The sequence below is a fragment of the Tachypleus tridentatus genome, chromosome 13 (assembly GCF_004210375.1).
Source record: "Tachypleus tridentatus isolate NWPU-2018 chromosome 13, ASM421037v1, whole genome shotgun sequence".
NCBI lineage: Eukaryota > Metazoa > Arthropoda > Merostomata > Xiphosura > Limulidae > Tachypleus > Tachypleus tridentatus.
Genome location: NC_134837.1, coordinates 54,162,753 through 54,188,059, shown reverse-complemented (window position 1 = coordinate 54,188,059; position 25,307 = coordinate 54,162,753). Strand labels below are relative to the sequence as shown.

At 36.4% G+C, this 25,307-nt stretch overlaps 1 protein-coding gene across 10 annotated transcripts in view; it reads left to right on the top strand.

Annotated features, from left to right (window-relative positions):
* Positions 1-25,307, top strand: part of LOC143241069 (nucleolysin TIAR-like) — a 283,540-nt gene that overhangs the window by 225,952 nt on the left and 32,281 nt on the right. For all 10 annotated transcript variants that reach the window (XM_076484571.1, XM_076484563.1, XM_076484564.1 and 7 more), the window contains one exon: positions 5,208-5,295. In XM_076484571.1, the coding sequence (XP_076340686.1) occupies positions 5,208-5,295 (88 nt within the window). The remainder of the gene's footprint in view (positions 1-5,207; positions 5,296-25,307) is intronic.

Here is a 25,307-nt window from a genome sequence, read left to right as displayed (position 1 = left end):
ACTGTTGAATACCGGACATTGAATACAAACGAAAATCAGGAGCAAAACACTTTTAATTATGTTGAACTTAATAGCGTATTAGAAACATAAACGCAATTAAATACGTTATTGCCGGTAAACAGTTAACTGTCTATTTCTCGGAATTTCTACGTGATGAAGCAAAACCAAAACTACATTTGTGCATACCCACCAGGTATCTGTCACAATCAGCAAAAACTTTTCAGGAAGCAAAACATTTTAAAAATATTGTTGTGCAGTGTTATCAATCAGTTTCACGTGTACCAGATATTTTAGTATAAGACTGACGACGGTAAAGGTTTGTTAATAATAATGGTATTATTAGTGATAGAAATATTGTTAGTATAAGATGTGTCTAGGGTTTGGGATCAGAAAAATCCATGATTTCTTGCTTACAGCAGATGGATTGCACGTACAGAAGTTATAGTGAGCCATGTAAAATGGTGGGTGCTGCTGACTAGTTTATCCTCTATTTATTCAGGAAATTTGCATTAGGCTTGAATTGTAGAACCTTAGGATCTTTGATATATCTGTTTATAAAGTTCAGACGCTGTTGTTCAGGTTGGAATATCATATTTAATTTTATAATTATAGTTACTATTGATTTTCAAACAATTTTACATTCTACGAGATTAGAATATATTTTGAGGAATAAAATATGGAAAAAGGATAAATTAAAAAATTAAATAATTGTTCAATTTATTATTAATGGAATGAAGGCTATATTAACAAGTAGTTGTGCAAGATAACGATTCAATTCAGGGATTTTTTTGTCATTTCCCGAAGGTTTATTTACTTTCTAAAAAGATTCAAGGCTCAGAACCAATTGTTGATGTTGTTAACAAAATTCGTTTTTATTCATGCCAGATGTTTATACTGTGTAGCTAGAAGAGAGTCTCGGTAATCAATTGCTGATAATAGTCTAATTAGAAACAAGTGTTCATAAACATTAATAATATATTATTAGAAATGCGTCATGGTTAACAGCCATTAATAGTGTATGATCAGGAATGAATCTCGGTACCCAGTCATTAATAGTATATGATTAGGAATGAATCTCGGTAACCAGTCATTAATGATACACGACTAGGAACGAATCCTGGCAACAATTCATTGATAACGGTTTGATTTGCAAGGAATCTTGGTTATTGATCTTTATATATAATAGCAAAATGACTGGCTACTACACTATGTATCTACTGAACGGGGTTAATCATAGAAAATAAAATACCCCCGCATTGTGTGTGTTTATATATAAATGCTTATTTTCGATTATTTGCAATTATTAAAATTTCGTTTTCGTATCAACATCTATATCGTTTCTGCCAAACAACTTATGTAATAAAAACGTATTAAGAACAAAATTATTTCTTTTTCGTCGACTGATTAAAATATTTCGAAGCATGGAAGAAGAAGAAAAATGCATGAAGAGAGGAAGGTGTTTGAATATGAATTTGTTGTAGTTTGTTTTTGTGATTTTTTTGTCCATGTCGGTATTGATACATGCATGATTATATTGTACCATGTCGGTATTGATACATGCATGACTCTTTTAGTACCATGTTGAATATACTGATTAGGATTAAATTGAATATTTTCTCCGTGTCCCTTTTAATAGAAGTCACAGACCACTTCAGTAGCGGCCTTAGAGTCGCGGGTTTGAATCCCTGTCGCACCAAATATGCTCGCCCTTTCAGCCGTGGAGGCGTTATATGTAACGATCAATCCCACTATTCGTTGTTAAAAGAGTACCCTAAGATTTGGCGGTGGGTGGTGATGACTAGCTGCCTTCCCTCTGGTCATACTCTGTTAAATTAGGGACGGCTAGCGTTGATAGCCCTCGTGTAGCTGTTTGCGAAATTCAAAACAAACGTAACTAACCTGATACGTGGCACCGGGCTATTGTCCTACCTTTCTCTAAGTCTGGGAAGGATCCTAATATTCCTTCAAACTACCGTCCAGTTTCTTTGACGAACTGTCTCTGTAAGACTTTAGAGAGGATGGTTAATGCTCGTCTTGTTTTGTTCCTCGAATCAAACAACCTCCTCTCGCCCACCCAGTGTGGGTTCCGACGACAGCGCTCCACCATAGACCACCTGATTCGACTTGAAACGTCAATCAGAGAAGCATTTCTCAAACCACAACATATTGTATCAATATTCTTTAACATTAAGAATGCTTATGATACTACATGGAGGTATGGCATTTTGCGAGACCTCCATTTATATGGGTTACGTGGTCGTTTGCCCATTTTTATTAAAAAATTAATGGACAGGCGATTCCAAGCTCGTGTCGGTTTGACACTTTCATTTCTTTTCCACAAGAACTTGGAGTCCATCAGGACTGTGTTTTGAGTGTCACACTTTTTAGTATAAAGATTAATGCCATCACTGAAAAACTCCCTCTTACTGTTGCAAACGGGCTCTATGTCGACGAGTTCCACATCGCTTGTCAGTCGTCAAACATGAGGTATATTGATTGAGTGGCAGCTACAGACTGCCCTCATTCGTGTACTGAAGTGGACCACAGCAAACGGTTTTAACTTCTCTTTCTCTAAAACCGTTTGCATGCACTTTTTCCGCCAACGGGGTATTCACTCTGATCCTGAACTCCATATTGGTGAAGTTCTGCTACCTGTGGTTCCTGAGACAAAGTTTTTGGGGCTTATCTTTGACCGTAAGCTGACCTTTTACCACGCATCAAGCAGCTAAGAAGCAAATGTATAAGAGCACTGAACATCCTCCGTATCCTTTCTTCCAACACTTGGGGAGCGCATCGATATTGTATGCTAAAGATATATCGTACTCTTATTCAATCAAAGCTCGACTATGAATCACTGGTTTATGGCTCTACACCGGGGCTTTCTACACTTCTCGAGTCCAGAGCTTATATACAGAGTCTCATGAACCTCCTCTACACTTCCGCTGTTTGGAATTGTCTTTACTGTATGCTGCGAAACTTTGATCTTTACCACAACATCTCACCTAGGGTTGTGTTTTCCTTCCTCCATTGCCCTTACTTTTTGAGAACAGACGATCTACCATTGCTCCTTTTGGCCTTCGTATCCAGGTGCAGTTTGATGAATTGAGTCTGTTCTTGGATAACATTACTGTATCCACTGGTCAGCCCATCCCACCATGGCTTTTTACAGTCCCCAAATGTGACCTATCTCTAAGTCATCTGAGAAAAGCAGACACTCCTGATTGGAAATACTGTCTGTTATTTGCTGAACATCTTTTGAACCATTCTTCCTTTCCTGTTTATACAGATGGTTCGAAATCAGGTGACTGTGTGGGCTCTGCCATTTTTGTTGTGGTTCTTTGCGCAACCACTGAACCTCTATGGTTTCTGTGTTCACTGCTAAACTGTGTTATTTTTCTTGCACTGGATCACATAGAAGCTAACCAGTACTTAAATTCCACTATTCATACTGACTATCTTAGTTCTCGACTGGATCTGGAATCGCTTCACGTTAGTTCTCACCCTGTTCTCGCCGATATTCAAAACCGACTAGTCCATTTCTCTTTAACATCTCCTTCTATCCAGTTTTTCTTTATACCAGGCCACGTTGGTATTTGCGGGAACGGGCTTGTCGACACCGCAGCTAAATCTGTCTGCTCTGGCACTATCACTGCTGTGCCTGTTCCATACATGGACTATGGTCCTGTATTCAAGCCTCACGTCCGTGCCAGTTGACAGTCGACTTTGAATGAGCAACTTGAAAACAAGTTTTCCAAATAAAATCCTCTATTGGGCTATGGCCATCTTGTTTCCGTAAGGGTCGGAAAGAGGAAGTTGTTCTAACTAGACTACGCTTTGGTCACAGTTTTTAACTCGTCGTTTTCTTTGACCTGGGACTGATGCACCAATGTGTTGTCTGTGTGACACTCGGGTCACAATAATCCACACTCTACTGTCTTGCCGTCGTTACGACTCTCAAAGACGGCACTATTTTAAACATGTTTTGTCCCAATGTTTATTCATAACATTAGACAGTGTTATTGGCGATGGTGACACTGTCCACCTTACAGATGGTTTTAGTTTTTTAAAGGCCATTAATCTTTTTAATGCTATTGAAAATTGTAATTTATAGATTAGACCTTTCTTAATGTGATTCCCTTTTAAGAATTAAAGCACATCTAGTTCGAGATGAAATTGGAAAATGGCCGTAACGTCAAATAGCACGAAATAATGACTACAAAGGCCAACTTATGGTGACTAACGCCAATTTTTGAACTTACCTGTTAATCATCCTGGCAAGTTATGATAATTACAGTTATGCAACAGAAAGTCCTTTACCACTTGTATTACTGTATTTTTTCTTTTACCTCTATAAACCAGATATAAGAATTGGATTTAATACTATTTATGTTTTAATTCAAAAATTATACTTTTACTTGTTTTACGTTAATAATTTCCTTTTATGAATACTTTTACTTTAATTTTAACTTTTTACCGGATATTTGGCGCAGATAGCCTAGCTGCTCTGCGCCATAAAACACTAAACCAACCAACCATCAAAAATTTCTCTACGTAGTATTCAAACGTCTTGTTTCTTAGTCACGTTATTGTTGAAATTTTATAGCGTAATACAGTTTTAACGTCTTTTTTATATTAGTTAGTCCAGTACCTGCTCAAGAACTTGGAAATGTGTATTATTGAAATAGAATACAAATATCAGTCATTTGTGTTTCACCTGAAAATGCTAAAATTATTTAAAGAACTTTTATGAAATATTGTTAGTGCATGTATTTGATTCTTTAACCTTTGAACAGCGAGAATGTTGTAGGTAACAGTATCAGTTGATGATTGCCGCCGTTCAAGAGTTGAGAGGAGGATATTACTACAAGATAGTGTATGGATCAATGTTGGACGGTACATGAACAGATTAACCGTCTGTTTCTGTCAATTCATTTGGCCTTTTTTATTTTCTTGGTGAAGGTCTACATTGTAAATTGCTATTTTACAGATATAGGAGGGAGGGATAATGTCCAAGATAATACTGTTTTTGAGAGGGTTTTTTTTTTTTACCATGACCATTATATTTATTATATATATCGAAACAGAATAGGTATAACCTCAATATGATGTTACCCTGTATTTAAAACAACAACAACAAAACCATGGTGTGAAGAAAAGTTTATGTAAACTTTAAAGTGAGTAACAAACTGTAATATTTGTATTTTTAGAACATCACCATATATTTGTGGGCGACTTAAGCCCGGAGATAGAAACAACACAACTCAGAGAAGCCTTCTTGCCGTTTGGAGAAATTTCGTAAGTACTACTTTGGATTGATTTACATTTAGGTGTACCTTTACCGTTGATTGTTTCGTGGTTTTTACTGTCAGTTTATCGTTATTTTCAGTTATCGCAGAAATAGAAATTATTAAAATTAAATCACGACTTTCATGATTTTAACTTCTCAGTTTTTATTTCATTTTCTCTAATTAACAAATTCTTCAATGAATTACATTTCTGTAAAGAGTATTACTTCTTTATTCTTAACAACATTTTCAGAGTTTATTGTTTTAAAGTCTAACTGCTCATCGGCAGAATACCGTTGACTTAACAATAAACAGTGTACAAACTCATCAAAGTAATCTAATTACCACTGGAACTAGTCCAGTCAAAGATTGCACGAGGAGAATATTGATTTAATTATAATACTAGCGAAACATGTTGTGTGTTAGTGGTGGAAAACGGTTCTGATTGATCGATAAGTGTAGATGTATAAATTTCTATTGTATTATCTTAATCATATCAGGAGCTTAGAATATAAATTGAATGAAGCGAGCATATGTGTTGGGTGTCTTTTAGATCTCGGTTTGAAGTGATGTTAAAATAAACTGAAAGAATATGATGTTATTAAAGCTTTAGTATTCGGGGGACCATCTTTTATCAAGTTTCTTTATAAGCCTAAAAATGCACTAAAAACATTTTTGAATCGTATCAGATGTATATTTCATGATTTGATTAATTTTAAATTTTCTTTTGGACATCTCAAAAATACTTTGTATTATGAAATCTAAGTTTGTTTCTGACTTGAGAAAAAGGAATATCAAGTTAAATTGTGCAAAAAATGAGTATTTTTTAACATAATAATGCACTAATTTAGACAGCGATTACAAAATAAATAAAGGTTAATGATTATAAAACAAGACCTTATTTCAAACGACGATCGTGTCCGAGATGTGTTTTCTTAAGTATTTTCACACTTGCCTAAGTCAAACTTAATTGTGGCTCGGCATAGCCATGTGGTTAAGGCACTCGACTCGTAATCTGACGTTGCGAGTTTGAATCCCTGTCACACCAAACATGCCCGTCCTTTCAGCCGTTGGGACGTTATATGTTTCGGTAAATCCCACTATTCATTGGTAAAATAGTAGCCCAAGAGTTGACGGTGGGTGGTGATGACTAGCTTCCTTCCCTCTAGTCTTACACTGCTAAATTAGGGACGACTAGCGCAAATAGCCCTCGTGCAGCTTTGCGCGAAATTAAAAACAAACAAACAAACAGGTGCCAATGAGTACTTTCGAAAAAAGGGATCTTTATCAGTTTAATAGTTTGTCACAAATGTTTAAAAAACTGCAGATAAATCTGTCCAAAATATCAAAGCTAGACATGACAACTTATAATGTTCGTGACACGAGAAATATGTGAAGAACAGTAGATTAATCACAATTTAAGAAATTCCATCACCCGAACACTTTAAAAATGTGGACTTCCTCATTTAAAGGTGAAATGGAAGTATATTGTGTAACTTGTTTCTGTGTGTGCATGTGTTGTTGACAACTCCCTTGGCTTCTAAATGTTGTATATTTACCTTAAAATATTATCAGAACTTCCTGAAGTATTGTTATGAGTAATGTTGCTTCATTGAAAAAAGACACGTTTTTATTTCATCTTCGTTCTGTTAAATCTATTCTCTATTTGGTGGTAGTGTTGATTAATAATTGAAGGCCCTGAAAGCTTCGGCATGGTTGTTGTGACAATCATGGAATAATTATTGAGCCATTTTAAGACTGTATTGTAAATTACTTTCACCTGTAACGATATATGTTATAACATGATCTCGTATCCATTAGAAAGTGTAACTAGAAAGCTCAAAATGTGGAATCATTTCGAGAAACGATATTTTGTCAGTTAAGAAATAAAGTTAAGGTTTCTGATTTAAAAAAGTTATGTATTGAAACATAATTTCTTTTAAACATCACAAGTATTTCACTTTTACGGACGTACTTTTCACTCAGATTCAAGTAACAGTAATGGTTTTTACTTAGTCGCACACTTTGTGACAGATGTTACTTGTACACAGTTTACACAAGATTGCTCTTCTTACAAAATCGTGTTTTTCTGTTATCGTCATGATGTCACAACTAGTGGCATGCTTTATTATTACCATACATATTAACATACGTAACTTTTGTTTCATGTGTACAGCCTTACAAAGGTACATCTTAACTGTCAAGTTCATGTCCAGTCGACCGAACAACAAATTTTCATTTACTCTTCATACTATGTTTGTGAAAGGTTTGTAACATATAGTTCCTTCAAAATCAAATGCTCCTTTTCTGCTATAAATACACCTTCACTGTTCAGAAGTAAATAAAAACTGGTTTAAGGAATGACGAAAGTGAACAGACAGACAGAAGAATAAATAGTTCATTCAGGTGACTTCACACAACATTTAATGTTTTGTGTTTCAAGATCGTTTTAAAAATCTAACGGGGTTCAAGCAAAATGAAAAAGTTTATTATTTTTTGTTTGCTTTTATGTATTTTCCTGTAAAGTTAATCTATAACCACCTCGATAGCTGTAACATAAAACGAATATCTGTTGCTATTCCTTATAGTCATCAAAACAGTGGTAAATTATAAATTTTATACGATTCAGACTTTGTACTTATATTTTGCAGTGCGTTTTTCTACTTTCAAAATCACGAAACTTCATACTATATAAAATTTTCAGTTGTTTGTACAAAATATTTACGCTGAGTAATAAGTAATCGGACTTGATATTTCTCCATCAGAGAACACGCCAGTATAGCAGTATTATGGTGGTAAAATCATGAAACGTATTTTCCTACAAAAACGCCAACATTTTTATTCAAAATTTATATTAGTATTACAAGATTTTCTTCCATGTTAGAAAGCCTTAAATGAAGGGCAGTTTTCTTTCTTGAGTTTTGTTGTTTTGAATAGCACATGAGAAACGGCTCTGCTCTGTTGTGAAGAAATAATTAGGAGACAAATATGAGAAATACGGGTTAAGCAACCTGCCATGTATATTACATGGAATGTAAGAGGACGACGATATTTAGAATAAAAAGGAATTATTCTAAAGTTCTGAAAACAGAGATTTTTGTATCAACATTGACTTTAAAAACGTAAGGTTTAGCTTCAAAATACTGACAAGTTTTCTTTGTGACTTCCGACAGTTAGAAATGGCTATTGTTTTTTTACACCTAATGGCTCATTTTCATATAGTTTGGACCCTGCAGTGTGGTATGTGTGTGTGTATATATATGTTGCGCCAAATGTTTCGTATAGTTCGACGGAGTGGTTGTAGTAAGACATTTTACATAGCAGTTACTATAATTAAATAAACCGTTACTATAAAATTATTGCAGATAAAAATAATACTATAACGTGCACTTATATAAGAGTGAAGAACAAATGATCTTTTTAACGTTTCTGAGAAGATAATTTATTTGATTTAAAGCTAAAATTCAGTACATACACGTACATATTAACACAAACAAATTACACATACAAATAGATAATTAGATAGAAGGTGTGTTATCCGGAAGAGCTCAGATTTAACAGATGCATCCAAGTGAGAGTAAACAAAGAACTTTGTTTCTGTGCGTCGGAATATCTGGTGCTGTTGATCGACGCCTCCAAAACAAGTTTATGTATATAAATACACATACTCGCAATTTTTGTTAATATTATTCCCTTAGGGAAAAATAATAATTTAAACACCTTAAACTTTCTGTGAAATTGATTAAAATGTTTTTATTTATTTTTGTTGACCAAGTTGATGACTAACTTATAGATATTTAGGACTGTTATTTATTCAATGATATAATTTGTCTTGTTCATGTTTGTTTTTTCTTCAAATGACGTATATCTCGCAAGTATTACTGCTCTGTATTGATTTTGACTTTTTATTTAATTTTGATTACGATTTGGAAATTTTATCATTAATATAAAACTGTATTTTATGAATTACCGTACATTGTTTGGTAGCTACGTTTGTCTTCGCGTGAAGTGAAGTTTCGCACAGCTGTTTAAATTTATAGAAGAGCGAGTAATTACAAGTTGTAAGGTTTTAAATCAGAGTGAAAAAAAATGCTTAAGACGTAAGCCTGGCTGCCTTACAGTAAACGGTACCACTGTATTTTGTTTTCATTGGTACATTTAAAGTATATATATTATTACGGGACACTGATTGGTCTGTTCCCCTCCACTTTCTTCAGATGATTGCCAAGGTGACTGCCGATGTAAGGCCTTCAAATTGCTTGCATTTAATACTGGACGTAGGCACATTTCATTATTATTTATTCTTCTTTTTTGCATTTTTTTTCCATTTTCATCATACTTTTATTAATACCTGTAGTTAGTTTAACCTCGATCGAATCAGTGTGCTTTGTGTAAACACCGTAAGTCCCATGTGGTAGTATTCTTGCTGGAGTTGCGGTGCACTGAAGTGCACAAACCATTGTTCTAGAGATTTAAGCGCTTACATTTCCAAGTACACTATGTAGAAAAGCTAAACTAAACGAGTGACAACATAGATATTAGGTGAATAAAAACAGTACGTTAGACAAGTAGTTGTTGCTGTTATTTTCCCAACCAACCAAAATTCCGATATGATATTCAGCTCAAGTATATACAGTCCTAATTACACCTTCTGGAAATCTTGCCAGGACTTCTTTCACCCACCCATTAACCATGCTGTTTAGCTTACCTCAAATATTATTTCTTCACTCACTCGCCATGTTGTTCGTGTTTCTTGGATATGGGTCGAGTCCTCCCCGGTGATTAGAATGCTGGACTGTGGACCTGAAATACGCGCAATTCGCGCTCTGTTTTCACACACAGAAAAAGTTATCTTCGCATTCTGGAACCGTGGATGCGTTATAAGAGTGATGTTTAAATCCCACTGTGAGATTAGAGTACTTCGAACATTGTCGATGAATAATTTTGAATAGCTATCTTCTCTCCATTTCATTGTTTCAAAAATTAAAGACAACTGACGTAGATATTCCTCGAGTAGATGTGCGAGAAGTTCAACAAAACAAACATGATGTTAATTCATCCACGATATCACTCCTGTTACTTCAGTGTCATATTCAATCTGCAGAGGAATAAATTTAGAATTACAGACATCAGTTTATTTCTCTTTATTTATTCGTTATTAATACAACAAAGAATCCTCAAGAAAGCTGGGTCTCCATTTATCGTTGTTTTACACGTCCACTTCCTTTGACTTATCGTTGTTTTGTTTTTTATGTTAATGGTGCAATACGTAACAAGAAGGAATCCTCAACAGGCACGACACATGAAGTTCTTTTTGGCAGGATTGCAGTAAATTAATCTATGATATTTTTTGTCTTTTTATTAGCTAAGTTTTTCTGGCCCAAGCGTCTGGCGTACATATACCCTTTTTTATTTTATTACTCATTAGGATCTCTACCAATCTACCTTCAAACTGAAATTATCTTAAGCAAGATTAGAGTAAATTAATCTATGAGATTTTGGACGTGGTCAAATATGTCAACTGAGAAAGTTTGATGTCTTCAATCTAAAACTATAATTCGGTCTTATATTAATTAAGAGATGACGGTGCAATGAGTTTCAAATTTTTACGGGGAGGGGGCAGACGTTCTATCAGCCGCTACGCTGCGTCTAAACATGTGTTTCGTGTGCAAGAATGTACGTCTACCGTCACCAGTGTCGGCTCATGAGGGAGAGAATAGTAAGCCGACTGACTTTCTCAGAGAAGCTTTTCTATGCCTAATATTATATTTTGTTTTATTTTTATTTTATACCTAATAGAACACCGCATGTACAAAGTGATTGGCTTTCTGGAAAATTAAACTCGCAAATAGACGTACCTTCCAAAACAAATCATTGTCTTTATTAACCATACAGACGATAAGAAAACATAAGGAACCTTCTGTATTGAGCATTCTATACGCTAGGTGCATGTCTTCTGTCCTGGTTCGACTGGTCTCAAAATGTTTTCTTCAGAATTACATGATGTCAACTACAGAAGGAACAGGGCGACTCACAGTTTCACCAAAAAACTGCAACTTTGATAATATTTAACTGCAGTTTCGTACGAAATAAAATTTAGCAGAAGGTTTCAGTAAATTCAGGTACATTCGTCATGCTTGGTAAGTAATAAGTTGGGAGTTTGGCAGACTGGTTTCGGTAATATGTAGTTACCAGCATTAGGGCTAATATCTACAGTGTTAGCAATAAGCTTAAAATATATTCAGCCATAAACTGTTAATGGATGCGTTTATTTTCAAAAAACAGACGGTGGAAAGTAAATCATAAGTGAGGAGATACTTAAGTTAAATAAGTATTTCAGAAAGATATGTTGATTGGTCTGTCGCCTGTATTTATTAAGGTATCTACATTTTTTTCCAGTTATAATTACCATCACAGTTCCAGAAATGTTCAGAAGAGAACATAGTGTTATCGTGTTTTATGTCATACTGATGTTCTTTTCAGTTTCGTTTTTAATTTCCTTCTTGCTTGTCTTATGTCCATTTTACCTCAGTTACAACTGATTTGATAAATTTTGTTTTTATCTTCAGTTTTCTTCTGATCTTTGAGTGTTTGTTGACAATTTTGTTTCGTGGAATGAACGTTACTTGGTAATCTTTAATTGTAATGCTTTAGTTTAGTAGTTTTCCGAAATTCTAAGAAAATATGGTATACTAACATGGTATACTAACGAACTAATTTTGAAATGTTTTAATAGAGTTAATCTTATTTCATTTATAAATGTTTTTCTTTAATTTGTTGGGAAGGTTCTGTCAGCGGTATAGGGTCATAACCTCTATGTTTTTCTAAATATATATTTTTATTGTTTATATCTGTCATATTAAAGCACATACTAATAGCACACAAACTATATATATGAAATATGCTTAGTTTGAATTGTGACAGTTTGGACAGTAATTTTTATGCTCGGATAATTCGTACGTATAAAGATATCACCTTTTCTTTTATTGTTTTTGTTGTTTTATGTTATCAGAGTCAATATTGTAGGTCTGAAATTATGATTGACCTTTTTGCCTGAACTTTCGGTTGACAAAGGTTTTAAGTTTGTTGATGGTGCATAATATCCACGTATAGTTTTAAATTAAAAAGTAAGCAAATACAATATTCAAAATTACTGACGAACTTGAATCTGGATTTCTATATTTGTTGCTTGTTTCTTTAAATTCAAGTTTTTATGTTTCAGTAAAAGGTGTTTTAATGTGCTTGTCTTCTCATTTCTTATTGGAATAAAACAATGAATCATTCATGATATTAGGCATTTTGGTCATACTTTATCCATTTGTTTGAAAAGAAATAAACTTAACATCGTTAAAGTTTTCGTTACATTGAATAGTTTAGCAGTTAGCAACCAGGGTCCTATTGCTAATAATGATTCAGCTTGATTATTAAAAGGAAATTTATTTTAATAACATCAATATATATAGAATATTGTAAATAGGGGGGAAAAAGAAGGAAAACTATATTTAATGCACATACATTTTTTAACCCTCGGGTTTACAGATGGGGCTCAGATGACCCGTCTGCTGCTTTCTGAAGGTGTATTTCGATTATATTAGAATCAATTTGCTCATGACTACGTGACGTTGTTGGGTGCAGAGTTTCAGAACTAATTGGTATAATAGAAAGTCGGTATTTCATAGTAAAGGTTTAGTGATAACTTGTGGTTTGCTAATGGTTATTCATATTGTCTATTTTACTGTATTAAGGTAATGGTATACGGCGTAGATAGGTCAAAGCCTTTTTTTTTAGGTATACTATTAATGTAATTGCATTACCTTATAACCATTACTTTAGTGTTTATGGTGCGTGAACAAAAAGGTAAACACAAAAAAGCTATCTTGCTACAAACAACTTGGAGTAATATTACACTTCGAAAATTTATTGTATATACAGGTGTTGATGTACAATGTTGGCTTGTCGATTATTTTTCGTGTTCAGTGATTAACAGTAGTTTTGTTGCTTGACGGAAATTGCACAGTTGCATGAGATAATAACTCGCGTGTGAAAGTGACGCGCGGTTCGAGCAAAAGACGTTTGCTCATTGTTGATAAATACTTTACCATTATACAACTTGCAGCTGTGAGATTGCACGTGTTTGACCACTCGTTACCATAGCAACTAGTTGCGGGAGCATTACTATTTGGGATATACGGTCTTGATGTTTCATTGGGAAAGTAAGTATACCAGTATTGAGTCGCTGTATTACTTGATGTGAAACTCGAAGGAGTAATTGTTCATTATCTGTAGCACCTCAAGAACAAATTATTAGCTTCTCCAGAGAGATTGCTGTTTATTTTTACACCTGTTTTCAACACTCGCTCCATATGGTAAGTGTTTAGATGATTTTCTTTATTTTAAATTAAGCACAAAGCTACACAATGGGTTATCTGTGCTCTGCCCACCACGGTATCGAAACCCAGTTTCCAGCAGTGGGAGTTCACAAACATGCCGCGGGTGAACGTTGAGATGATGATACCTACACATAATTGGGTTTAAAGAAAATTGGCATTTCTACATGACATTGTAAATAAATACAAATAATGATAATGTCTTTGACCAGTAAACTATGATTGTTACAAGGTGTTTGTACTTCTAGTTTGGCTAATGTTTTGTGTAAAGTTGCACAACTGATTTCACACAGTATATAACTCTGTTTTATCTGGAAAGAAATGTATAGAGTATATGATCGTAGGGGCCATTTTATAAAAACAGGGTCAGTAGTTTCATAACACTAGGGCTTTACAAAGAAGAATAAAAAGAGAGATAATTGTTTCTATCAGTAATAAAGCAACAAACATAATATCGACGTGTGTGGTAATTGAAAGTAAATAGTAAACAAGTTGTGTATTGAGCTAGTGCTAAGAACAGGTTTTAATGAATATGTGTGGAATTCATGATCACTCATTCTGACTTGCTGATAAGAAGACAATACCTTTTGGTTGATGTATAGCAACTAAAATTACATATAACTTAGTAAATGTATATCAAGTTTTTAATCGACTAACATCATAACCTCAAATTTCAGGTTCACTTTTATCTTATCATAATGACGAATACAATTGTCTGTCGCCCTAATGTCATACATAGTCGAACCAAGTTGCCACCAGAACTATTGTAATCTAAATTAATCAAAATACAGACATTTTCAACTGATATAATGTGCCAGTATAAACTGAAATTGAATCATAATATTCTAATGTAATCAAAATCTTTTCAACCTATATCTGCATACACACACATCACCAAAATAAGCACTAACACGTAACTGTTGTATTAAAGACACACAGTAGTGTGTCGTGCGGCCAAAACAATCTGCAGGACGCGCGATGTGTTATTAACAGAAGTGATAGTTTAGCTATTTTTCGCTTTCTGTAGCACAAACTGTTGTAACATAAACTAGCACATATGTTCAGTGGATTATTGGAACCTAACTTCACTCACCATATTTTAAGACAATTCATTAAGAAATATCCAATTTTTACTTACTTTTTCTTCGTGTTCTTCTCCACTGACTCTACTTGATAGAGAAATATACTCAACTTTTATGGAATTTATTTTCAAATGTAATGTGCCCCCCGCTAGTACAGCGGTAAGTCTACGAATTTACAACGCTAAAATCAAGGGTTCGATTCCCCTCAGTGGGCTCAGCAGATAGCCCGATGTGGCTTTGCTATAAGAAAAGCACAAAAATGATGCACTGATAGTCATTTATACTCTACAGTTATGTGTTATATTTGGTCTAAATATAAGCCAAGTCTAAAGTTATTCAACAAAAACCGATCAATTTTGAACAACATTTTTTGCACACGCTTAAGCAAAAAAGGCATATGAACTGTTGTTTGTTATAAAGCACAAACCTACACAAAGGGTTATCTGTGTTCTGCCCATCACGAGTATCGAAACCCGGTTTCTAGAGGTGTAAAGGCCAAGCAAACTAGGTTAGCAGCTTTTAACTTAAATTAGCAAAAGAATCGTACAAATGGATGAATAACTAGCCCTTATTCATTACTAACTTTTCAGCACAAATTTACTAAATTTTATGAAATTCGCCTCATTAATGTGTGCATGTAGCGTCGCGTGATATTAGCTTAAGCAGTGAGTGTAATTAATTATGCTAGATTCGGCTATACCGAGGGCATGCACTTGATGACAAGAAACTGGTAATCTAGTTTCCATGTCGTTACTGTAAAGGAAGTTATTAATACTGTTTTTAGAAAGAAAAACTACCACCATATATTTTATTAAAGAATCTGTTTGGTTCTATAATATATAGGTCTGTTCCGATTAACAGAGTTGCGATCATCCTATAACTAATGTTGGTTACTATCTGGTGTCATTTTCTTATTTGCTAGAATATATTGACTAAAAGCCATTATATCTAATCAGAAATAACTTAACCGTAAAAAAAAGGTGCGTCCGAAAAAGGATTGAACGTGGGGCTTAAAGGAATGAAATACCAATTGGCAGCCAAACTGGTAACTATACGTATAGCACTGATAAGAGTTTTACAACAAATATTCATTCATTGGTCAGATAGGCCGCGTATCTTGATTAACCCATCGGTATACCCAAAGTTGAACAAAACCTATTCCCTGGTCATCATATATACCATACGCTATAGCTAAAGCTAAACAAATTGTATACGTTATACCACTATATGAGGCCTACCTTATTTATTTGTTTCGCTCTGATGAGCTGTGAATACACGAAACCAGCGATTGAAAGAATAGAACAGACATTTACTTCATCTTTTCTTCAATGAAATTCACGATTTTATTGGGGAGGAAGGAACAGAACTGAATAAAAAAAAATAACCACTTAATTTGCTGAATAATAAGAGATAATTAATTGTGACTGTATGTCAGATGTTCTCTAAACACCTAAAGTATTTTAGGTTATTAGTGGTAGGTAAAGTACTACATCAAAGCCAACTTTAGATATTGGCATCGAATTATGACAACATAATGCTGTGGATATACAAATCTTTATAACCAAGAAGATGTATGCTGTATTCATTAGTATAGAATTATGATAATCTCAGATTACGAATATACAAATCTTCTCAACTTATTATATGTAAACTCAATATGAATGTTGTCAAGTTTTGTGTATAGGGGCTGGGATTCTTTACAGTACGCCTCGGTGTAGATTCCTGTACGTGGTGAGGGGACCTCCCAGGGAAGGTTCTGTTCTGTCTGGTTACCTTCTCTGGGATCTAAACATCCACCCACGTGTTTGCCGTGCGTGGCGACCCGTGAAGGGGAGGAGAGGATCCTGGTGGTTGAGGGGTCCAACCCTAACACACCACTTTGGCCTCGAATTCCTGTAGACGGGCGGCCTTTGGGTGGCCCCCCTTGGGTCAATCGGCTGGTCCACTTGGGCTAGAGTCAACCAAGTACCAGTGTTGGAAGTTCTCAACGGGTGTTGTGGACATTGTGCCTGATGCTGGTGTTTGGGTATAGTGCTCACGAAACCCTGGCGTTGCTGCATTGTCCTTGCGTGACTTTGTAGTGCGTCCCCTTGTAGGGCTCCATGGTGGGTGGGGTCAGTGGGTACCGAAATTTTTCCTTTTTCCTATGGATCCTCTAAAAAAATTTAAATAAAATTGTAAAAAAACAGTCAATGGGTAAGCGACCACGTCTTGAATACTCAGAACAGCAATCTTCAACATCTGTAACACACGTACCTCATTTTCTTATATTACATTCTCTTTCGGAAAAGCCTTTAGGGCAAATGTCCCCTTTTTTTATTCAAAAGGGACTAGAGGGACTTGCTGGCTCTCCAAAGTCAGTAAAGAAACTTCGATCTGGTGACATATTGGTTGAAACATCCACATCCCAACACAGTGAACTCCTCTTGAATTCAAAGGCAATTGGGGATACACCTATTGAGGTTACACCCCATGCTACCTTGAATTCTTCACGAGGAGTTATTGTTGAAAGGGATTTGAAGAACGTCCCCGAGTCAGAGATTCTCGCTGGTCTCTCCACTCAAGGAGTTTCAGCAGTGAGGCGCATCTCCACTCGCAAAGATGGAGTTACACTGCCAACAAATACCCTCGTTTTAACATTTACTTCACCACGTGCACCTGCCACCATCAAGGCAGGTTATCTCATTTGCAGGGTTCGTCCATACATACCAAACCCTCTTCGATGTTTCCAATGTCAGAGATTCGGCCACTCAAAGACATCTTGTCGTGGTTCCCTGACATGTGCTCGTTGTGGAGGCAAGGTCCACGATGCCTATGACTGTGACATGAACCCACATTGCGTAAACTGCAATGGTTCTCACCCCTCTTACTTTCATTCTTGCCCAAAATGGTTGGAGGAAAAAGAGGTGCAGCGTTTGAAAACGACACATAACATTAGTTATTCTGAGGCTCGGAAATTGCTGTCCACAACTCCATCTCGGACATATGCTGCTGCACTTCATTCCACAACTACAGTGGGAGTGCAGACAGATCTCTCTGCACCTCCAAGAGAATCGTTTTCAAAACAAATGAAAAGCCTTTTGACCTCCGTGGTTAAAAAGGTTGATGAATCGACTTCCACACCCATCTCTGTTCCTCCCATACCTTCCAACAAACCTCAAGATCAACATCCTTCAGTTTCAAATACAGGCATTTCTTCTGATACATCTTTCTCTCCCACCACAAGAGACAAAACAATTATTCGTTCGCGTCCTCAGTCACTGGATTCCCCTTCCAATAACAAAAACCTGCCCACCCGACACAGAGCAAGATCCATGGAGGTTGATAGACCTGCTCCGACTAAAGACAGTAAAGAAAAAAGACGTGGTCGTAAACCGAAGGGTTCTCCAGCCACTTCACCTACCCGTTCTTAAAAATGGCCACCTTGATACAATGGAACTGTCGTGGTTTACGTTCTAATCTGGATGATATCAAAACGCTGATTGCTTCCTACCATCCTGTTTGTCTTTCTTTACAAGAAACATTTCTCAAAACTGCTGATACTGTCTCCATTCGGCAGTTTTCTCTGTACAGAAATTACAGGTTGTGTGATGGTCGAGTACATGGAGGGGTGGCACTGTTGGTTGATCAACACGTGCCCACCCTGTCTTTGCCACTCAACACACCCTTGGAGGCTCTAGCCATCCGTGTTTCCTTGGGTCATACCATCACTGTTTGTTCTATGTACCTGTCCCCTGGAGAGACATATGATCAATCAGATCTTGATGCTCTCGTTGAACAATTGCCAGCTCCATTTCTAATCCTAGGGGATTTTAATGGACAGCATCCCCTCTGGGGAAGTGCTATTATTGATGGGAGGGGCCGATCTGTAGAACGGATGCTCTCTGATCACAATCTTTCTCTTTTCAATACTGGTTCTTCCACTTTCTTTCATGCACCTAGTCAGTTCTTTACCGCTATTGATCTCACAGTTTGCTCCCCTTCATTATTCTCCCATTTTTCATGGAGGGTTGACAGTAATCCATTAGGCAGTGATCATTTTCCGATCCTTTTGAGAGAGACTGGCCGTGGTCGATGCCACCCTGCCCGCGTGCCCCGGTGGAAGCTGGATCAGGCAGACTGGTCCACTTTCACTGCTCTCGCAGAACTTGATCCTGCCATCATAAATCAGCCATCAATAGACGACTGTGTAGCAGCAGTAACTGACTGTATTACACATGCAGCTGCTCAGTGTATTCCTAAAACCTTGACACGTTTTCCACGATATCCTCGTCCGTGGTGGAATCCTGCTTGCCACTTAGCATGTAAGGCTCAAAAGCGGGCCTGGGATACTTTTTGTAGATATCCCACACTTTCAAACCGGGTTGCTTTCCAACGGGCCCGTGCACATGCTAAATAGGTAAGACGTCACAGCCAGAAGGAATCTTGGATTAAGTTCACAACCAGTATATCTTCTACCACCAGTTCCAAGATCATATGGGTCAGGATTCGAAAGGTTAATGGGCACTACAATTCTGTCCCCCCTCTCGATCTTACTCTTTGATGGTCAGGAGGTGACTGATGTTCGGAACATCGCTAACACTCTAGGTGAAAGCTTTTGCCGGGTATCTTGCACTTCTGCTTGTTCCTCCACCTTCCTGGCAATCAAGACTCGTGCAGAGCGATCACCTCTTTCCTTTCGAACTGACTGTTTCTTTGACTATAATTGTCCCTTTACCCTGGTGGAACTAAAAATGGCCCTTCATCGGTCTGCCAGTACGTCTGTTGGACCTGATGATATTCATTATGACATGCTGCACCATCTATCTCTTGCTTCTCTTGATGTCCTTCTGATTATTTTCAACCGGATCTGGCAGGAGAATGTTTTTCCTGATGCCTGGCGCCAGGCTATTATTTTACCTTTCTCTAAGCCAGGGAAAGATCCCAAGATTCCTTCAAACTACCGTCCAATTGCTTTGACGAGCTGTCTCTGTAAGACATTAGAAAGGATGGTTAATGCTCGTCTTGTTTGGTTCCTTGAATCAAACAACCTCCTTTCGCCACCCAGTGTGGGTTCCGTCGACAGCACTCCACCACAGACCACCTAATTCGTCTTGAAACATCTATCAGAGAAGCCTTTCTCAACCGCCAACATCTTGTATCAATATTCTTTGACATAGAGAAGGCTTACGACACAACATGGAGGTATGGCGTTTTGCGAGACCTCCATACATATGGGTTACGTGGCCATCTACCCATGTTTATTAAAAAATTTTTAATGGACAGGAGATTCCAAGTTCGTGTGGGTTCGACACTTTCCCGTTCTTTCGTACAGGAACTTGGAGTCCCTCAAGGCTGTGTATTGAGTGTTACACTCTTCAGTATAAAGATAAATGCCATCACTGAACAACTCCCTCTCACTGTTGCAAATGGGCTGTATGTCGACGACTTTCACATCTCATGTCAGTCGTCAAACATGAGATATATTGAGCGGCAACTACAAACTGACCTCAATTGTGTACGGAAGTGGACTCTGGCGAACGGCTTTAATTTCTCTCTCTCCAAAACTGTATGCATGCACTTTTGCCGTCAACGGGGTATTCGCCCTGATCCTGAACTTCATATCAGTGAAGTTTTGCTGCCAGTGGTCCCGGAGACCAAGTTCTTGGGGCTTATCTTTGATCGTAAACTGACCTTTAAACCACACTTGAAGCAGCTTCGGGTCAAATGCACAAGAGCACTGAACATCCTCCGTGTTCTCTCTTCTACCAGTTGGGGGGCAGATCGCTGTTCAATGTTAAAGGTATATCGTGCTCTTATTAGATCGAAACTCGATTATGGATCAATGGTCTATGGCTCTGCCAGACCCTCGGCCTTAAAGATGCTGGACCCCATTCATCACCAAGGACTTCGACTCTGCACTGGGGCTTTCCATACCTCTCCAGTTCAAAGTATATACATTGAATCTCATGAACCTTCTCTACACCTTCTCCGTTTGCAACTATCTTTACAATATACTTCGAAACTTCATTCCTTACCAAAGCATCCCACCTGGAAATGTGTTTTCCTTCCTCGGTGGGCAGTACTTTTTCAGAACAGACGATCTGTCATTGCTCCGTTTGGCCTTCGCATCCGGGCGCAATTGGATGAATTGGGTCTGTCCTTGGATAACATTGCAGATTCCACAGGTTGGCCCATCCCACCATGGCTTATTATAGCCCCGAAATGTGACCTTTCTTTCAGTCACCTAAAAAAGGCAGATACTCCAGATTGGAAGTACCGTCTTTTATTCAATGAATATCTTTCAAACAATCATTCAGTTCCCATTTATACAGATGGCCCCCAAATAAGGTAATTCAGTGGGCTCTGCTATGGTTTGCTATGGGTCAGTAGTTGCGCGCAGAATCCCTTCTACAGCTTCTGTGTTCACTGCTGAACTGTATGCCATATCTCTTGCCCTGGATCATATTGCAGCTGAGCAGTACTCCAACTGCACTATTTATACTGATTCGCTTAGTTCTATACTTGCTTTGGAATCGCTACACGTTAGCTCACATCCTATTCTCGCTGATATTCGAAACCGACTGGCCCATTTCTCATTAGCAGCTACTTCAATCCAGTTTTTCTGGATACCAGGCCATGTTGGTATTCGCGGGAACGAGCTTGCACACATGGCAGCTAAATATGTCTGCTTCAGCACCATCACTCTATGCCTATTCCGTACATGGACTATGGTGTTGTCTTCAAGGCTCGGCTCCGTGCCAGCTGGCAGTCCACTTGGAGTGAGCAACGTGACAACAAACTTTTTCAAATCAAACCCAAAATTGGACTTTGGCTATCTAGCTTCCGTAAAGTTCGGAAGGAGGAAGTTGTTCTCACTAGGCTACGCATTGGTCACAGTTTTTAACTCATCATTTTCTTTTATCTGGAACTGATGCACCAATGTGTAGTTTGTGTAACACTCAAATCACTATCAGCCACGTTTTACTTTCTTGCCATCGTTACAATTCTCAACGACGGCAATATTTTAAGCATATTTTTTCCCAGGGTCAGTCTGTAACATTGGACAGAGTTATTGGTGATGGTGACTCTGTCCACCTTGATAATGTTTTTAATTTTTAATGGCCATTAATCTTTTAATCTCATTTAAGTGTTGCATATTTATTCATTACACCTTTTTAATTGTGGTTCTTTTTTTACAGTTTTAATCTCTTTCCTTCAATTTGACATTGGACAATGGCCAGAACATTAAATAACTCGACACCAGGACTGAAAAGGCCAACTTCAGGTGACTAACGCTACTGTTTGAACTATCCGTTTGAACTACTCGTTAGTCGTCCTGGCGAGTTGTTATTATACTTTTGCTGCATATCATTTCACACTTTTACTACTTAACTTTTTAGTACTGGCCATATTGACTCATAACCCGGAACCAGGACTGGAAAGACCAACTTCAGGTGACTGACGGTGGTTCTTATACTTACCTGTTAGTCTTCCTGGCGGGTTATGATCATTACCATTCTGCTACAGGTAGTTCTTTACAACTTTGTTGACTGGATGTCAACATTGGTTTTTACGCCATTTTCTGTTTTAATTGCCGTTTTGCTTTTATCTTCAATTACTTTTACAAATTTTACTCCATTTACTTGACTTTTATCTTTTTACTGGACATTTGGCTACTCATTATTACGAATTTGCCATATGTCTTTTAAAACTTTTATTATTTCACATTTTGATAATAGCTGCTATGACACATAACCCGGAACCAGGACTGGAAAGACCAACTTCAGGTGACTGACGGTGGTTCTTGAACTTATCTGTTAGTCTTCCTGGCGGGTTATGATCATTACCTTTTTGCTAGAGTAAATACCTTACAACTTCTTATACTCTGCCTTCTATCTTAACATTGTAGACTAGGTGTCAACATTGGTTTTATACTTTTTTGTTTTACCTTCATTTCCATTTATGTCTATTACTACATTTATTTATTTTTTTATTTTTACATTTTTACCGAATGTCTGGCGCAGATAGCCTCGCTGCTTTGTGCCATAAAACACTAAATCAAACAATCAATCAATCTTTACAGTAAATGTCTGTGACTTGTTGGCGATTAACGCCGAACAGTTATCGGTCAGCACACAGTTCATTTGTGTTAAAATAATGTATTAAAAACAAGTCAAACATATGTACAAAATCTTGTTATATTACTGACTATTACATTTGTATCCAAAGCCTTAATTAATTGTCTACTATGTGTTCAATTCCACACAGGCAGGTTCAGTTACTTTAGAACACCTTTTGACGAGCCAAATCATCCTCCTTTACATCTGTTGTTACAGTACCACTTTGAAACTCATTTTAGATATCAGTCAATGTGACTAAACTGACAATCACGCAGTCTAATTCACACTTTCACTAACTTCACTTTGTTCTAACTTACGTTAGCTCCTAAATATGCGCGAATTTATAACATAGAAATGTCTATACCCCTAGTAGCAAGTATACAAAATACAACAAGAAAACTTAGAAATAAAGTAAGATGACGTTATCAATATTACGAAAACCTAGTACACTATTTAAACTACATACATAACGTAAAACTCCTAAAGAGCTAGTAACAAAACTTATCATAACTATTTCTTTTTAAATATGACTGTAGCATGTCAAATTCTCAATGTTTTGTGCAGTATACAGTCAGTGTCTTTAGGCAGCCAACCCCTATATCAGTGATAAAGTTAAGGAGTAAAACACGTCATAATAAATTTTTAATCACTTTTATAGAATACACAAACTTTCAGTCAAGGGAAACAACGTCAGAAAACAATAAAAATCGTTTTGTAAAGATAAAATGATGTAGGAATGGAAATGTCAAAAAGAATGTAAACAAGAATACAATGATCATAGAGTTAAACACAGATCATCCACAAGAATACAGTGATGATAGAGTTAAACATAGATCATCCACAAGAATACAATGATGATAGAGTTAAACATAGATCATCCACAAGAATACAATGATCATAGAGTTAAACACATATCATCCACAAGAATACAGTGATGATAGAGTTAAACATAGATCATCCACAAGAATACAGTGATGATAGAGTTAAACATACATCATCCACAAGAATACAGTGATGATAGCGTTAAACATACATCATCCACAAGAATACAATGATGATAGAGTTAAGCATAGATCATTCACAAGAATACAGTGATGATAGAGTTAAACATACATCATTCACAAGAATACAGTGATTATAGAGTTAAAATATATCATCCACAAGAATACAGTGATGATAGAGTTAAACATAGATCATCCCTACAAAACTTTCAATATTAAAACTGTATAGCTGTGTAATCCTTGTATTCCTTATTTCATTCTGTTTGGCACTGCCGTTCCTACATCATATTTACCAAATATTGTATTACTTTTGTATATAATACTAACATAAACATTGACATCGAACTGTCATAATATGATGTAACCAATATTAAAAACTTGTCAACACATATTTGTATATGTATGTAACACTAGCACTAACACTGACATCGAGCTAAGATAATATAATCAATATTTCAACATGCACATATATGTATATATGTACAACACTGGGATAAACACTAATATGAAGCTGTGATAATCTAGTGTAATAAATACCTAAACCTTTGCACTGCACACGCATATTTGTGTGTATACATATATGAGGCATATACATTGACATTAAGCTATGATAATCAAACCGTATCGTAATCAGTGTATAATCCTTTTCAATCAGTATAAACATGAAGAACACAAACATGAACATGGACACTGACTGTGGTAATATAGCTTAATCAATATAAAAACTTAATTAACGTATATAAAGTACATCAGTATAAATACTGACATCAAACTTTTATAATCTAAAGTAATTTATATGTAAATTTTTCAACTTCACTTTATATACCAAAATAACTGACATGGAGTAATAGTAACTCTAGGTTATGAATATGAAACTTTTTTCATCTGTCATATATATATATACATGTGTGTGTGTAACACTGACATAGACCTGTGATAATTTAACCTTATTAATACATAAATCTTCTCATATTGACCAGCGGAAGGGCAATCGACTCGCAATCTGCGAGTCGCAGGTTCGAATCATCATGTTACCAAACTTATTCCTTCTTTTAACATTGTGGACGTCATTATATTATGGTCAATTCCATTGGTAAAAGGTATCCCAAGAGTGGCGTTGGGTGGTGGTGACTAACTGCCTTCCCTCTAACCTTTCACTGTTAAATTAGAGTCAGCCAGCAGAGAATAGTCCTCATGTAGCTTTGCAGGAAATTCATGATAAATTAATATTCTCATATATATATAACCCCAACATAAACAGTGATATCATAGTATCATATTCTAATATGGTCAGTGTACAACTTTTTTCTACCTACACACACACATACACACCAAAATATACGAAACATTGACATTAATAATTTACCACAAGGAACAAATAAACCTTTTGAACACAAACATCGAACTCTGCTAATCCAACGTAATAACTATACAAACAATTTCAACTTCT